The 16,229-nt window shown below is 40.7% G+C and overlaps 1 protein-coding gene across 3 annotated transcripts in view; it reads left to right on the forward strand.

The window, feature by feature from the left end:
• rgs12b (regulator of G protein signaling 12b) overlaps positions 1-16,229 on the forward strand; it is a 275,051-nt gene that overhangs the window by 114,030 nt on the left and 144,792 nt on the right. For all 3 annotated transcript variants that reach the window (XM_072594296.1, XM_072594306.1, XM_072594315.1), the window contains exon 4: positions 3,997-4,018. In XM_072594296.1, the coding sequence (XP_072450397.1) occupies positions 3,997-4,018 (22 nt within the window). The remainder of the gene's footprint in view (positions 1-3,996; positions 4,019-16,229) is intronic.

The following is a 16,229-nucleotide window of genomic DNA, read 5'->3' on the forward strand; positions in this document are numbered from 1 at the left end:
GATATGAACATAGAAGGTATAGTTAGTAAGTTTGCAGATGACACCAAAATTGGAGGTGTAGTGGACAGCGAAGAAGATTACAATGGTGTCTTGATCAGATGGGCCAATGGACTGAGAAGTGGATGTTGGAGTTTAATTTGGATAAATGCGAAGCATTTTGGGAAAGCAAATCTCAGCAGGACTTATACACTTAATGTTAAGGTCCTAGGGAGTGTTGCTGAACAAAGAGACCTTAGAGTTCGGGTTCATAGCTCCTTGAAAGTGGAGTTGCAGGTAGGTAGGATAGTGAAGAAGGCATTTGGTATGCTTTCCTTTATTGGTCAGATTATTGAGTACAGGAGTTGGGAGGTCATGTTGCCGCTGTACAGGACACTGGATAGGCTACTGTTGGCATATTGCCTGCAATTCAGGTCTCCCTCCTATCGGAAAGATGTGAAACTTGAAAGGGTTCTGAAAAGATTTACAAGGATATTGTCAGGGTTGTAGGAATTGATCTCTTGGGAGTGGTTGAATAGATTGGGGCTGTTTTCCCTGGAGCGTCAGAGGCTGAGGGGTGACCTTATAGAGGTTTATAAAATCATGAGTGGCATGGATAGGATAAATAGACAAAGTGTCTTCCCTGTGGTTGGGGAGTCCAGAACTAGAGGGCATAGATTTGGGGTGAGAGGAGAAAGATAGAAAAGAGACCTAAGGGGCAACTTCTACACACAGAGGGTGCTACATGTATGCAATGAGCTGCCAGAGGAAGTCGTGAAGGTCAGGACAATTGCAACATTTAAAAGGCATCTGGATGGGTAAGTGAATAGGAAGTGTTTGGATGGATATGGGCCGGGTTCTGGCAGGTGAGACTAGATTGGATTGGGATATCTGGTCAGCATGGACAAGTTGGATGGAAGGGTCTGTTGCCGTGCTATACATGTCTATGACTCTACGACCTCTGCCCTTTAGGGCAGCACGGTGGCTCAGTGGTTTCCTGCTTCCTCAACATCTAGTTTTTTTGGTGAATTTGGTAAGATAGAAAACTGCATAATAATGAGGTGAGTTGGGCTGACTACAAGGCATTTAACACGCAATGATCCCCTTGATTCTCAAATTGGCATTGCCATCTCCACAGTGGCTCAGTGGTTAGCACTGCTGCCTCACAGCACCAGGATCCCAGGTTCAATTCTAGTCTTGGCTGATTGTCTGTGTGGAGTTTGCACATTCTCCCCCTGTCTACATGGGTTTCCTCCGGTTGCTCCGGTTTCCTCCCACAGTCCAAAGATGTGAAGGTTAGGTGAATTGGCCATGCTAAAATGCCTATAGTGTTAGGTGCATTAGTTAGGGGTAAATACAGAGTAGGGGAATGGGTGTGGGTGGGTTACTCTTCGGAGGGTCAGTGTGGACTTGTTGGGCCAAAGGGCCTGTTTCCATACTGTCGGGAATGGAATCTAATCTAATCTTCCTTGTAAACTGCCATGCAAACCTCTGTCATAAGGAACACTACATAAATCAAAGTTGTTCTGGTAATAACCAATAATAGCATAATTTGCTTTTGAGGAGCTGCATGAATTGTTGGTTTGATTTCCATAAACGGGACTTGTATATAGAATTTATCATCTGTGTATCTGCATATTCATAGATATTTAATTGTTTTATGATTTTTAAAAAAAGAATTGTTCCATCAGTTTTCTTTTTCCAAAAATCTTCATGTAATGTTGATTCCTGGTCTGTCAGCACAAGCCATTTTCATATTTGCTCAGAAATTGAGAGCTAGTAATTGTTACTTAGTTGATGAATGGCAAACACTAGTAGGTATCTTTTTGAAAGTATGTGGTGGTGTATGGTTGGAGTTCCACTTCCAATTTTGTGAAAATAATTATAATGTTCTCGAGCTTATTCTTTCGACTGGATATTCGTATTATCATTTGTAGTTAGCAGGGAAAATTGGCATTCTGTGTTTCTTTTAGTCAGAGCTGTTTGACATTTGTTTTCAAACTTATGTTTCTGATTTTTTTTAGTAGGATATGATTTAATTTACCTTTTTTGTATCGAATGTTCCAGTGCACATTTTTACCAAAAGGAAAACTTGTGCCTGCATTATTTGTATTTTCAGGAATCCACGTGAGGAAAACCACTTCAGTTGTGGAACTAGTTATGTAGTGTGACTGGAAAAATTGCCACTGTTTTCATTTCAAGCCAAACGAAAATGATCAAGTGGAACTAACTGAGTATCCAAATGTTGCAATAGGCCAGGTGCAGTGTAAAACACCTGTAGCTGAAGGTGTTCACTTCGTTGACACAAAGCCGTTCAAACCCTCACCCCACCAACAACTCAGCACACACCCTCAACCTTCCCTGCCCCACCTACTCAGTTCATTAATGACCCAATCAATGGCAGTTTCCTGTTGCCCACTGTATTAATGTGGCATTGGCATGAATTAGTTTGGCAGAGTTTGATGGCAGCAGTGTCACAGTAGCACAAGGGTGGAAGGGAGGGTCTGCTGTCATAACCATGGCTGACTGTAACAACAGATTCGATTTTTTTGTTTAAACTTTTTTATCTGATTCCCCTCTTCCATAAGAAATTAAGATTAGGACAGTGAGACATGGGATTTTAAATTTGTATCCGTGACTGACTTCTTGTTCATGGCATAACCCCTCTGCCACTTAAGTGCTGGCCTAGACTCCTGATTGGGCACTGAGCTCCATTTTGCACTGCTAACTGGCTGTTTTCTGCCATTTAACCACCAATTGTCCACCTAATGATTGATTTTATGATTTGAGATGGTGGGAGTTGGAGTGAGCTGACCAGCCAGTTTCCTTCCTGCCTCCGTAACCCCTCTAAAATATGTAAAATCCGGCTCTTAAAATATTACTTCATTTTTGTAAAAAAGTGTAAGAAAGAAGCAAAACATAATGTTGTCAACTGGACCTGCCCTTAATTGAATTAATCATATAGTAATTCACATATTTAAAACTACATGGTTTTATGAATTGTGATCATTTAGAATAGTCTCAAAGTTTATATAATGTATCATTCAGTTTCAGTAAGGCTGGAATAATTCATTACTAAATCTCTTCTGTATTGCATGTTGTGCCTTTAAGAATAGTTAAATAATTCAAGTAGCTTAATATGTGAGTAGAAAATATACAGTTGTGTAAGTTATGTTTCTGATGAACTTTTGATGGTTCCTGTGTTTCTTTTTCCGTAACTAAGCCTAAGCAGACTAAAATGTACAAGAGTACTCCAGAATATTGTGAGACATGCTCATTGTACGGGAACAGAGGTGGGGCAGCTTATGGACTAAATTTGTGCAATACCAGGAAAAACAGGTTCTGATCCGTGTGACTTTAAGGCCTGTTTAATTTACATGTTTAGTAATTCTCTAGTGTTGGTTTGTACCGATATTAAAGGAAGGGTCAAGGGATGAATTGCCTCAGGGCTTATATCACTCTGTTCTCATAATTTGAGATGTTCTGCAGAAAACCTGACATCTTCTGACGGCAGTAGGGTTTGTATTTATGGATATATTCTGTGCTTCATTCCCTTCACATGTGAATTCTTCCCCTGGTCTGGCTGTGGTTTTCTTTATAATGTCACTCCACAGAGCAAGTTATTGGGAATAAAGAAAACTTTTAAACCGGTAGTTGGCCTAGTTGTCCACTACGATAATATTGGATGCAGAACTTTTAAGCCATTGGAAATATTTTCCTTTAATATGGCACTTGTTCAGGCAACTCATTTTTCTTTTGTGGGATTATGTAGCCTTTCCCTTACCCCGTTTTAATCTGTTAAAAAGTGCCAATTTAAGGAGTTAACTAGCTGCTGGAAAAAATGCATCTTGGTTCTTTCAGGCAAGACCAATCTTTTCATTTCAACTTGAGTGAAATTATCAATTTAGGAAGGTGCTTAAATTCAGCATAGACATTCAGAGTCTCAAAAAAACAGCAGTAAAAATGTTTCGCATTAATATAATGAAGTGTACTCACCCATGTCTCTCTCCTTTCTTACAGATAGCGGCGGTCTCCGATGGAGGTTAGTGCACATTTTCAGATAAGTCAAGACCAGACATGGTAGGGTATACAGTGCTTGCTCTAGTTTATTTTATGTATTGAATTAAACAGTAAGTACTTAATTAAACTAGTTTGGAGGTGTAGACTGAGATTCTGTGGCAGGCAAACCCTGCAGATTATTCCGTATTCTTGCCAGAATTATATTATTTAGTGATATATAATGTTTTGCATTCCATCAAAGTGGTTTATGTTTTCTTTTCTGATCAGGTGCTAATATGTGATCGCTCTCTTGCTTTTATATCCAACTTGCTGCAGACTATGGATTCTGAGTTCTGCAGCACAATGAAGGAAGAGATAGATGTTGACTTCATGGGCAAGAGCACCTAACCATCTATCTACTCTAAAATAGTGGTGAACTATTGTTGCAGTGTAGCAACACAAGGGTATTTGACATAACCTCTGCCTAAAAAGCAGTATGAAGGTTTATCTGGTCAACTCTATCACAAATTAGCTCAACTTCAGTGAGATAAAAATACTCAGTTATGTGGAATGAAGACTTTTGCACAAAACTGGTCTAAGATAATCAAATAGAACAAATGCAAGAAATATTACATTTTTTTGTATTGTCCAGTTATATAATAACTCACTGGAATTGTTGTTATTTGGTTCACGTCAGCCTATACCGGTTATGAACTGCAAGTCATTTCCAAGTTATATAAAAGTTCCTTTTGAAACATTAGATAATTATGTGTATAGTATGTCATGCTAACATCTTAATTCTAAAAATCTAGAGTTGTCAATGTGTGAAATTCATTGTTTCAGCTTTCAAGATTGATTACTGTTGCATGAAGCTTATTTCTGTCAATATACTTGACAGCACTTAATAACAGCAAAACAATGAAAAAAATGTCCTGTAAAAAACTACTTAGATGATCAATTCACTATTGCATCTCAAGAATTAAATGAAGCTAACATTGTAGTAGTGCATTGTAAAATAAAAATTAACTTGTTTTGGTACAACTTGGTTTCATACAAAATTGCTTGAGTGACAAGAAGCATAGAATTGTGGTTACTGGATGTTTTCGGATTCGTGGAAGGTTTATAGAAGAGTTCCTAAGAGGGGCATTGCTAATGTTTTTTGCCTGGTTTATATTAATTACCTATTTCTTGTGTACAGGCAAAACTTCAAAATTTGCGACTGATATATAACTTGGAAATAGTGTAAACTGTGAAGATGATAGAGTTGTACTTCAAATGAATATAGACAAATTGATGGAATTGTTCATGAGATGTTGTGCCAAATATATTGCCCATATTGACGGTAGTGGTGAGAGCTAAATTCTGGAATCACAACTGTCCTTTGGATGTGGATACACCATCAATGGTGTTAGGAACGTGATTCCAGAATTTTAACTCCAGCGGCTACGAAGAAATGGCAGTATAGTTCACCCACTCTGATCTGTCCTAGCCGTATGCACAAAGCTATCTCCATAGTTCATCATGTCCCCTATGCACCACCCATGTTCCCTCAGAAGTTTATGTTAACCAATGCCCCTGCAAACATGCCCTGCGATGCCTTTTATTCCCAATGCCAATGTATGCCCTTATACTCATTCCCCACAGCCTCTCATAACCTTGTCAGCCAATAACCCTGCACCTAGCCCCCAAGATCCCTTATACCCTTATGGCACCCCATGCTCATCTACTCACACACACTGCAGCAATTAGGGCTGTCTACCCAACCTCCATGGTACGTAGAGTCTCTGTGCCCATTCCTCCACCCCCATGGCCCCTCAAACCAGATACGTCCCTCTGCGTCCATCCAGCTAACCTGATCACTCCTCAGATCCTCTATGCCCCATGCTGATCCCCATGGCCGCTTACACCTTCTGTACCACTCTCTACTCATCTTCCAAAGCCCCTCATACTTTATAGCCTATAATTATCACCATTCCCTTTATTATACCCATGTCAACTTTGAATTAAAACAAAAGGTGGGACTCTCACGTGATTTGGTTGTCTTTGGCTAAGCCAGCATATATTGCCAACCCTTGATTGCCCAGAGGGCAATTAAGACTCAATCACATTTCTGTGGGCCTAGAATCACATATAGGCCAGGCCAGGTAACAATGACAGATTTCCTTCCCTAAAGGACATTAGTGAACTAGATGGGTTTTTCCTGACAATTGACAATGGTTTCATGGCCACCGTTGAACTCTTAATTCCAGATTTTTATTGAATTCAAATGCCGCCATCTGCCACTGGTTTCCAAAATGTCATCTGCATTATTGGATTAATAGTCTAGCGATATTATTACTAGGACATTGTGTCCCCAATTATCTCCCAACCCCCAATCTTTGTACTTCTTTATTCGTGCCAACACACTTACTATGCAGCACGGGCATTTTCCATGAGGCATTGCGATAGAAAATATTTACCAGACATGTCACTGTTGACAAAATCACCCCTAGTTTGATATAAAACAAACACTTAACGCAGTGAAATTACAAGAACAAATTTCTGATTTTAAAAAATCTGTCCCTTAAGAAGTTAAACCTTCTGTCAATAAACATCTCACTCCAGTGCTTAAAATAACAAGCTGGCACTGTCAATTAATCAGCACCCCATTATGAAAATGACTCAGTGTTCTTGTTTTTGGAGACAGTGTACAGTCATGGCAGCGCAGGCGGTGGAATGTTCCTCCTGCAGGATGTTTGAGGTAGGGGTGACCACCGATACTCCTGCCGACTTCGTGTGCAGGAAATGCAGTCAGATCCTGATCCTCACCGAACGAGTTAGGGAACTGGAACTGGAGCTGGATGAGCTGAGGATTATTCAAGAGGCTGAGAGGGTGATCGATAGAAGCTACAGGGACATAGTTACGCCAGAGAACAGAGGTAGCTGGGTAACAGTTAGAGGTGGGAAGGGGAAGAAACAGGCAGTGCAGGGTTCCCCTGTGGTCGTTCCCCTAAAAAATAAGTATGCAGCTTTGGAAACTGTTGGGGGGGACAGCCTTGCAGGTGTAAGCTGCAGTGAAGGGGTCTGTGGCTCTGAGATTCAGAAGGGAAAGGGGGAGAAGAGGAGAGCGCTAGTTATAGGGGACTCTCTAGTTAGAGGGACGGACAGGCGGTTCTGTGGACATGGGCGAGACTCTCGGCTGGTTTGTTGCCTCCCGGGTGCTAGGGTCCGAGACGTCTCGGACCGTGTCTTCAGAATCCTTAAGGGGGAGGGTGTGCAGCCAGAAGTCGTGGTACACATTGGCACCAACGACATAGGTAGGAAGAGGGGTGGGGAGGTCATTCAAGAGCTCAAGGAGTTAGGCTGGAAGCTAAAAGCTAGGACAGACAGAGTCGTCATCTCTGGGTTGTTGCCGGTGCCACGTGACAGAGAGGCAAAGAATAGGGAGAGAGTGCAGTTGAACACGTGGCTGCAAGGATGGTGTAGGAGGGAGGGCTTCAGATATTTGGACAATTGGACTGCATTCTGGGGAAGGTGGGACCTGTATAAACAGGACGGGTTGCACCTGAACCAGAAGGGCACCAATATCCTGGGGGGTAGGTTTGCAAGCACTCTTCGGGGGGGTTTAAACTAATTTGGCAGGGGGATGGGATCCGGACTTGTAGTCCAGCAAGTAAGCTAGCTGTGTGTCAGGATGTCCAAGACTGTAGGGAGGTATGGAGAAGGTAGCACTGACAGGGACTACTTGCGGACACAGAGATGGGCTCAAGTGCGTATACTTCAATGCAAGGAGTATCAGAAATAAGGTGGGTGAACTTAAGGCGTGGATCGGTACCTGGGACTACGATGTTGTGGCCATCACGGAAACATGGATAGATGAGGGACAGGAATGGCTGTTGGAGGTTCCTGGTTACAGATGTTTCAGTAAGATTAGGGAGGGTGGTAAAAAAGGAGGGGGGGTGGCATTGCTAATTAGAAATGGTATAACGGCTGCAGAAAGGAAGTTTGAGGGGGATCTGCCTCTGGAGGTAGTATGGGCTGAAGTCAGAAATAGGAAAGGTGCAGTCACCTTATTGGGTGTTTATTATAGGCCCCCCAATAGCAGCAGAGATGTGGAGAAACAGATTGGGAAACAGATTTTGGAAAGGTGCAGAAGCCACAGGGTCGTAGTCATGGGCGACTTCAACTTCCCAAATATTGATTGGAAGCTCTTTAGATCAAGTAGATTGGATGGGGCGGTGTTTGTGCAGTGTGTCCAGGAAGCTTTTCTAACGCAGTATGTAGATTGTCCAACCAGAGGGGAGGCCATATTGGATTTGGTACTCGGTAACGAACCGGGACAAGTGGTGGGCTTGTTGGTGGGTGAACATTTTGGTGATGGCGACCACAATTCTGTGACTTTCACCTTGGTTATGGAGAGAGATAGGTGCGCACAACAAGGTAGATTTTACAATTGGGGGAAGGGAAATTACGATGCTGTAAGACAGGATTTGAGGAGCATACGTTGGGAGCATAGGCTGTTAGGGAAGGATGTGGTGGAAATGTGGGACTTTTTCAAGGAGCAGATACGACGTGTCCTTGATATGTATGTACCGATCAGGCAGGGAAGAAATGGTCGTGTGAGGGAGCCTTGGTTGACGAGGGAGGTTGAATGTCTAGTAAAGAGGAAGAAGGAGGCTTACATAAGGTTGAGGAAACAAGGTTCAGACAGAGCAGTGGAGGGATACAGGATAGCCAGAAGGGACCTGAAGAAAGGGATTAGGAGAGCTAAGAGAGGGCATGAAAAATCCCTGGCGGATAGGATCAAGGATAACCCCAAGGCATTCTATGCATATGTGAGAAACCTGAGAATGACGAGAACGAGGGTAGGTCCGATCAAGGACAGTGGTGGGAGACTGTGTATTGAGTCGGAAGAGATAGGAGAGGTCTTGAACAAGTATTTCTCTTCAGTATTTACGAACGAGAGGGACCGTATTGTTGAAGAGGAGAGTGTGAAACGGACTGATAAGCTAGAAGAGATACCTGTTAGGAAGGAAGATGTGTTGGACATTTTGAACAACTTGAGGATAGACAAGTCCCCCGGGCCTGACGGGATATATCCTAGGATTATGTGGGAAGCAAGAGAGGAAATTGCAGTACCGTTGGCAATGATCTTCTCGTCTTCACTGGCAACTGGGGTGGTACCAGGGGACTGGAGAGTAGCGAATGTTGTGCCCCTGTTCAAAAAAGGGAATAGGGATAACCCCGGGAATTACAGGCCAGTTAGTCTTACTTCTGTGGCAGGCAAAGTAATGGAAAGGGTACTGAGGGATAGGATTTACGAGTATCTGGAAAGACACTGCTTGATTAGGGACAGCCAGCACGGATTTGTGAAGGGTAGGTCTTGCCTTACAAGTCTTATTGAATTCTTCGAGGAGGTGACCAAGCATGTGGATGAGGGTAGAGCAGTGGATGTAGTGTACATGGATTTTAGTAAGGCATTTGATAAGGTTCCCCATGGTAGGGTTATGCGGAAAGTCAGGAGGCATGGGATAGAGGGAAATTTGGCCAATTGGATAGAAAACTGGCTAACCGGTAGAAGTCAGAGAGTGGTGGTAGATGGTAAATATTCAGCATGGAGTCCAGTTACAAGTGGAGTTCCGCAGGGATCAGTTCTGGGTCCTCTGCTGTTTGTAATTTTTATTAATGACTTAGAGGAGGGAGTCGAAGGGTGGGTCAGTAAATTTGCAGATGATACAAAGATAGGTGGAGTTGTGGACAGTGAGGAGGGCTGTTGTCGGCTGCAGAGGGACTTAGATAGGATGCAGAGCTGGGCTGAGGAGTGGCAGATGGAGTTCAACCCTGCCAAGTGTGAGGTTGTCCATTTTGGAAGAACAAATAAGAATGCGGAATACAGGGTTAATGGTAGGGTTCTTGGTCAGGTGGAGGAACAGAGGGATCTTGGGGTCTATGTACATAGATCTTTGAAGGTTGCCACTCAGGTGGATAGAGTTTGTAAGAAGGCCTATGGAGTATTATCGTTCATTAGCAGAGGGATTGAATTCAAGAGTCGTGAGGTGATGTTGCAGCTGTACAGGACTTTGGTTAGGCCACATTTGGAGTACTGTGTGCAGTTCTGGTCGCCTCACTTTAGGAAAGATGTGGAAGCTTTGGAGAGGGTGCAGAGAAGATTTACCAGGATGTTGCCTGGAATGGAGAGTAGGTCGTACGAGGATAGGTTGAGAGTTCTCGGCCTTTTCTCGTTGGAACGGCGAAGGATGAGGGGTGACTTGATCGAGGTTTATAAGATGATCAGAGGAATAGATAGAGTAGACAGTCAGAAACTTTTTCCCCGGGTACAACAGAGTGTTACAAGGGGACATAAATTTAAGGTGAAGGGTGGAAGGTATAGGGGAGATGTCAGGGGTGGGTTCTTTACCCAGAGAGTGGTGGGGGCATGGAATGCGCTGCCCGAGGGAGTGGTAGAGTCAGATTCATTGGCGACCTTTAAGCGGCATTTGGATAGGTACATGGATGGGTGCTTAATCTAGGATAGAAGTTTGGCACAACATCGTGGGCCGAAGGGCCTGTTCTGTGCTGTATTGTTCTATGTTCTATGTTCTATAATGCAAATCCTATATAACCATATCTGAAATGGCATGCATTTCTTTTCTAATTGCATGTTTTCTTTGAAAAGTTTCTTGACAACTTTGCAAATCACACTTTATGTGGTTTTTTTACATACAAGCAAATTACTTCTCACAATTTTAGTGTGTATTACCCCTCACAAAAGATACCATACTCCCATCAAAGTTGCTCTGGGACCTGATCCATAGGGGTATCCTATTTATCCAAAAGGCATGAAACCTTAAACAGTTTCTCCAGTAATTAACTTCAAACACCCCCATTTCCATACACTCCTCAGATCAATTCATGTGACCTAATGCTGTCTGCCCCACCCCCATTGCCCCCATTACCCTATGCCAACTTAGTGCCTGCTTCTTTCAATCAAACTTTACCTCTTCACCTACCATGCCAATTCACTGTCAGTATTATCCAACAAGACATACTGTCATTATTATGTTAATACTTTCTTCTGCTGAATGACGTAGATCAACTAATGATATCTATTCAATGAAATAGTTCAGGTTTGTTTTAAAAATAAATCTTAATACTGTGGTTAAGTTTTGGATGTAGTACAGCAAATTGTCAATGTATATAAAGTGGTTTGTGGATAGGGATATCAGCAGAGCGGTATAGATTGCATCAGTCTAATAATTCATGTTGAAGCTGAGAGCGCCTGTAGGAGGCAATATTGCATTCCTTTCATTTTATATTGGTTACATTATAAATCCATTCAGTGAGCAGCCAGCTTTAAAATGAAATTTATGGAAGTGTTCCACAGCTATATTTAAAGTTATAATTTTCTAAGATTAAAAGATCTGACAGATATTAGTATATCCAAGCTCTGTTTTCTTGCATCTGAATTCTAGGATCGTAGCTTTTCAATGATTCCAATTACTTTAATTTCCTATTATTATTTTGCTTTCATTTCCTATATGTAATGATTTCCCTATATTTCTCTCGTCAGCACAAGTAATATTTCCCCACTGGTTCATCAATAATTTATGTTTCTGTGGTAACGAACGGGCATAAACTCCTCCTAAATAATTTAACTAGTACTCTTAAAGCTTTGTCTTTGACATTCTATCTGTTTCCTGTACTTGCAGTCACATGGAAGTGAATTGTTTTGATCATGTGGGGAAGCAAACTCAACTGGTCTCTTGAATGTGTTCAGTCATTCAGAGAGTGAGCTACACTTTCTTGATTTAAGAGTTAGAGAATCTGCACAAAATGCCACAGAGGCCGCCTTTAGTTGGCTTCCAGTTATTGCTGGGAAAGTGCAGTTGAGACTGGTATGGATTCTGGAGGTTGGTTTCCAGTGGATAGTTTGAAATATTTGGTGAGACGGCATTACAGTGGATCCTACCAGGTGCAATCAGGTAAACGCAGAGAGTATGCCTTTTCACTGTACACTCTGAACTGTGATGTTTTCTTCACTGTTCAAGAACTGAGATGTATTATTTTAATAATGTTTTTGCCAAATTATGCTTTAGGCAATTTTTAGACAGAAACCTCCAAATTTTTCAAAACTCCTTAAATCAGGGACCATTAGAAGATAGCAAATGTAACTCCTTTATTAAAACAAAAGGGCAATAGAAAGTTAGGAAACTACATATTAGTGCATTTATAATATTAGTGAAAAAAAAACTGAATGCAGATGTATGGTACTCCTCTATTCGCTCGCCTGGAATTGCTCTGGTGAAGTTTCCAGTATTTTAATATGTAGTTGCGATATGATACTGATAGACAGTGTTTTAACAGCAACACAGGCAGATTAGTTATAAGTTAGTATGGTAACCAACTTCTCAACTATGCTCAGTTGTTAAATGCATTGCCCTATGTGAACCTACGTAATTCAGACCAAGAACATCTGAAAGTAAGTAGCCTATTGACATTTACAGTTGAATGTGATGTTAATGACAGAACTAATGTTTTTATTGAGGACAGGGAATAGTAAATATCTTGTGTCATTTTTACACTTGTGTACTTAGTGTAGTGGATATCATTGTCATTTGCAAAGTATGTGCAACAGTGAACAAGGATTAATTGAACCCAAGTTCATGTATTTCTTTTAAGCATTATTTTGCATCAATTATAAAGGCTTTAAATTATAATCCAGAAGCAGCAATAAATCAAGAAATGGAAAGGAGGGAGGAACTCTAGAAATTATAATCAACAGAGAAGTGGTACTGAACAGATTGTTGGAACTGTGGTTTGACAAAGGCCGGGTTACCCAGGAGAAATGTTAGAAAGCACTTAAACATGTAAAGAGTATTGGAGGTTTGGAACTCTCTTCTTCAAATGGTGGTTGATACTAAATCAATTATTAAGTTTAAGTCTGAGATAGACAAATTTTTATTTAGCAAGGGTATCAAGAGATATAAGTCCACAGTTGGCATATGGAGTTAGGCCACAAGTCAGCCATGATCTTATTGATTGGTGGAGCAGGCTCAAGGGGTTGAATAGCCTACTTCTTTTCCTATTTCCTCAATATAAGCTCCAGATGGACTTCAGACCAAAGTCATAAAGGAAGTGGCTAGTAACATAGCAATTTAATTTTAAATTTTCAAAACTCCTTAAATCAGGGACCATTAGAAGATAGCAAATGTAACTCCTTTATTAAAACAAAAGGGCAATAGAAAGTTAGGAAACTACAAGCCAGTCAAAGAGAAAATGTTAGAAGCTATTATTAAATAAGCTATTGCACTTAGATAAGTTCAAAGTAATCAGGCAGAGTCAACATTGTTCTATGGAAGGGGAATCATGTTCAACCATCTATTGGAATTCTTTGAAAAAAATAATGTGATGTAGACAATGGGGAAAAAGTAGATGTACTGTACTTAGATTCCTAGAAGGCATATTGGTATTTATAGAAGATTGGCTGGCTAATGAGATGCAGCCAGTAGATATAAATGGATGTTTTTCAGTTTGGCAAGGTGTAATGAGAGGTGTGTCACAGGAGTCAGTGTTGAAACCTCACCTGTTTATAATCTATGTAAATGACTTGGGTGAAGATATAGTCACTAACTTTGCTGATAACATAAAGAAAGATAGGAAATTAAGTTGTTAAGACAATATAAAGATGCTACAAAAATATATAGGTAGTTTAAATGAGGAGGCAAAGATTGAAGAAATAATGTATAATGTGAGAAAATGGGAAGGAATTTTGGCAGGAAGAATTAAAAGAGAAACATATCATCCTAATGGTAAGAGATTTCAGAACTCTAAAATTCAAAGGTTTCTGTATGTCCATATGTATGAATTGCAAAAGGATAGTTTGCACATATGGCAAATAATTAGGAAAGCTCATAGAATTTTATTGATTATTGTGAGGGAAATTGATTACAAAAATAGGAGGGGTATGCTTTGGTTATCTAAGGCACTGTTGACACCATATCTGGAGTACCGTTTACAGTAATCTTCACATTATTTAAGGAAATATATAAATGAAACAGCTCAGAGAAAGTTTGTCAGACTTTAATCTGGAGTGGACACTTTGTCTTCCGAGGAAAGGTTGGACACGCTCGGCTTCTAACTGCTGAAGTTAAGAATGTAAAAAGTGACTTAACTAAAACATATAAAGCTCTCAGGCACCTTGATTTGGAGAGACTCTTATGGGATAATCTAGAACAAGGGTTCACTGTTTATAAGTAAGTGGCTGCCTATTTAAGAGATGAGGTGATTTCTTTGTCTCACTGGGAGTTGTGAATCTTAGGAAATCTCTTTCTGAAAAGGAAGTAGAAGCCGAGTCCTTGACTATGTTAAGACAGAGGTGAATGGATTCATGTTAAGTAAGGGAGTGAAAGGTTATTAGTGTAGGTAGGAATGTGAATTTGAAGTTACAGTCAGATGAGCGATGATCTTATTAAGTGGTGGAGTAGATAGTTTCTGATCAATCTGTTCAGAGATATTATCAGATATCCCTCTCCTGGCTCAAAGCTATGGACACTGCCACTACACCACAATAACCTATTAACTGGTGGAACATACTTGAGAGTTAATAGTCTACATCTGCTCCTTGTTCATATGTTAGTAGGATTAGATCAATTCTGTATTTGGAGAGGAGATGAGAAACAAGAGTGCATAAATTGTTTTCATTTACAAAATATATCCACTGACAGCTGGAGTATTAAAGTACTTCAAAACTATAAGGATTTCTTTTGGTTTGGTATATGTAGTTCGAAGCTATTTGATATATTAGGAGAAAGTGAGGACTGCAGATGCTGGAGATCAGAGCTGAAAATGTGTTGCTGGAAAAGCGCAGCAGGTCAGGCAGCATGTGGACTGTAGCATGTGACACTTTCCTCATTCCTGAAGAAAGGCTCATTCCCGAAACGTCGATTCTCCTGCTCCTTGGATGCTGCCTGACCTGCTGCGCTTTTCCAGCAACACATTTTCAGCTATTTGATATACATCAACTTAAGAATTGTAAAAAATTGAGACGCACTAATGTACCATTGATCGATGGAGGTCATGTTTTACCTTTTTGGTGGCTAATGCGCCTTTTTTCTTCTTTTATTCAAGTATGAGGTCTCAGTCTATCCTATACAGAAAAGTCCATGAATTAAGCAACTAGTACAAAAGTAATAAACTAAAGACAAGATTAGAGTTCTGTAGTCAGTTAGGAAAAACAATAAAGTGAGAAAAAGTACTTTGTGGAGATGAAAATTAAAGTTTTTTTTAATTCCATTGTGGGACATGGGTGTTGCTGGCTGGCCAGCATATATTGCTCACCCTAGTTGCCTTTCAGAGAAGGTAGTGGTGAGCTGCCTTTTTGAACAGCAATAGTCCACATGCTGTAGATAGACTTCCAATACTGTTAGAGAAGGAGAGTGGAATATATAAAGGGAACATAATTGTTTTATTGGTAAAAGAAGTTCTTGCTATCAGAAGTGGAGATTAATTTTGTAAGCTGAATTTCTAGTTCAGGAATATTTGCTTTCTGGTTAGAGATTTACCTTTGGACCGTAACCTTAATGACCGAACTAAAAGTAGCTCGCTAGCTGTAAAGGATTTTACAATTCCCTGAGATCATGAAACACACTGTATAAATGTAGGATTTTTCTAACCTCTAACAATTGTCATTGCTATTAAGTTAAATCTTATACCTGGAAAATAGTTCATTAGCAGTTTTTAGGTTCACAGTTTTCTGTGCCGTGTTTTCACCTAAAAATGTAGGCATAGCTAGGTGGAGATACACCTCTTCTTGCAAAAGCAAAGCTAGAGAACATTTGTTTAAGGTGACAGGAGAAAATTTAGAAGTGACTTGAGGGTCAACTTTTTCATTTCAGAGGTTGGTGCATGTATGGAATGAGCAACCAGAGGAAGTGATAGAGGCAGCTACAATTACAATATTTAAAAGACATTTGGGCAGGTACATGAATAGGCAAGGTTTATAAGGATATGGACCAAAGCAGGTAAAATAGAACTGTTTTCCCTGGAGCGTCGGAGGCTGAGGGGTGACCTTATAGAGATTTATAAAATCATGAGGGGCATGGATAGGATAAATAGACAAAGTCTTGTCCCTGGGGTAGGGGAGTCCAGAACTAGGGGACATAGGTTTAGGGTGAGAGGGGAAACATATAAAGGAGACCTATGGGGCAACTTTTTCACACATAGGGTAGTACGTGTATGGAATAAGTTGCCAGAGGAAGTGGTGGAGGCTAGTATAA

The sequence above is a fragment of the Chiloscyllium punctatum genome, chromosome 2, assembly GCF_047496795.1.
Source record: "Chiloscyllium punctatum isolate Juve2018m chromosome 2, sChiPun1.3, whole genome shotgun sequence".
Lineage (NCBI taxonomy): Eukaryota > Metazoa > Chordata > Chondrichthyes > Orectolobiformes > Hemiscylliidae > Chiloscyllium > Chiloscyllium punctatum.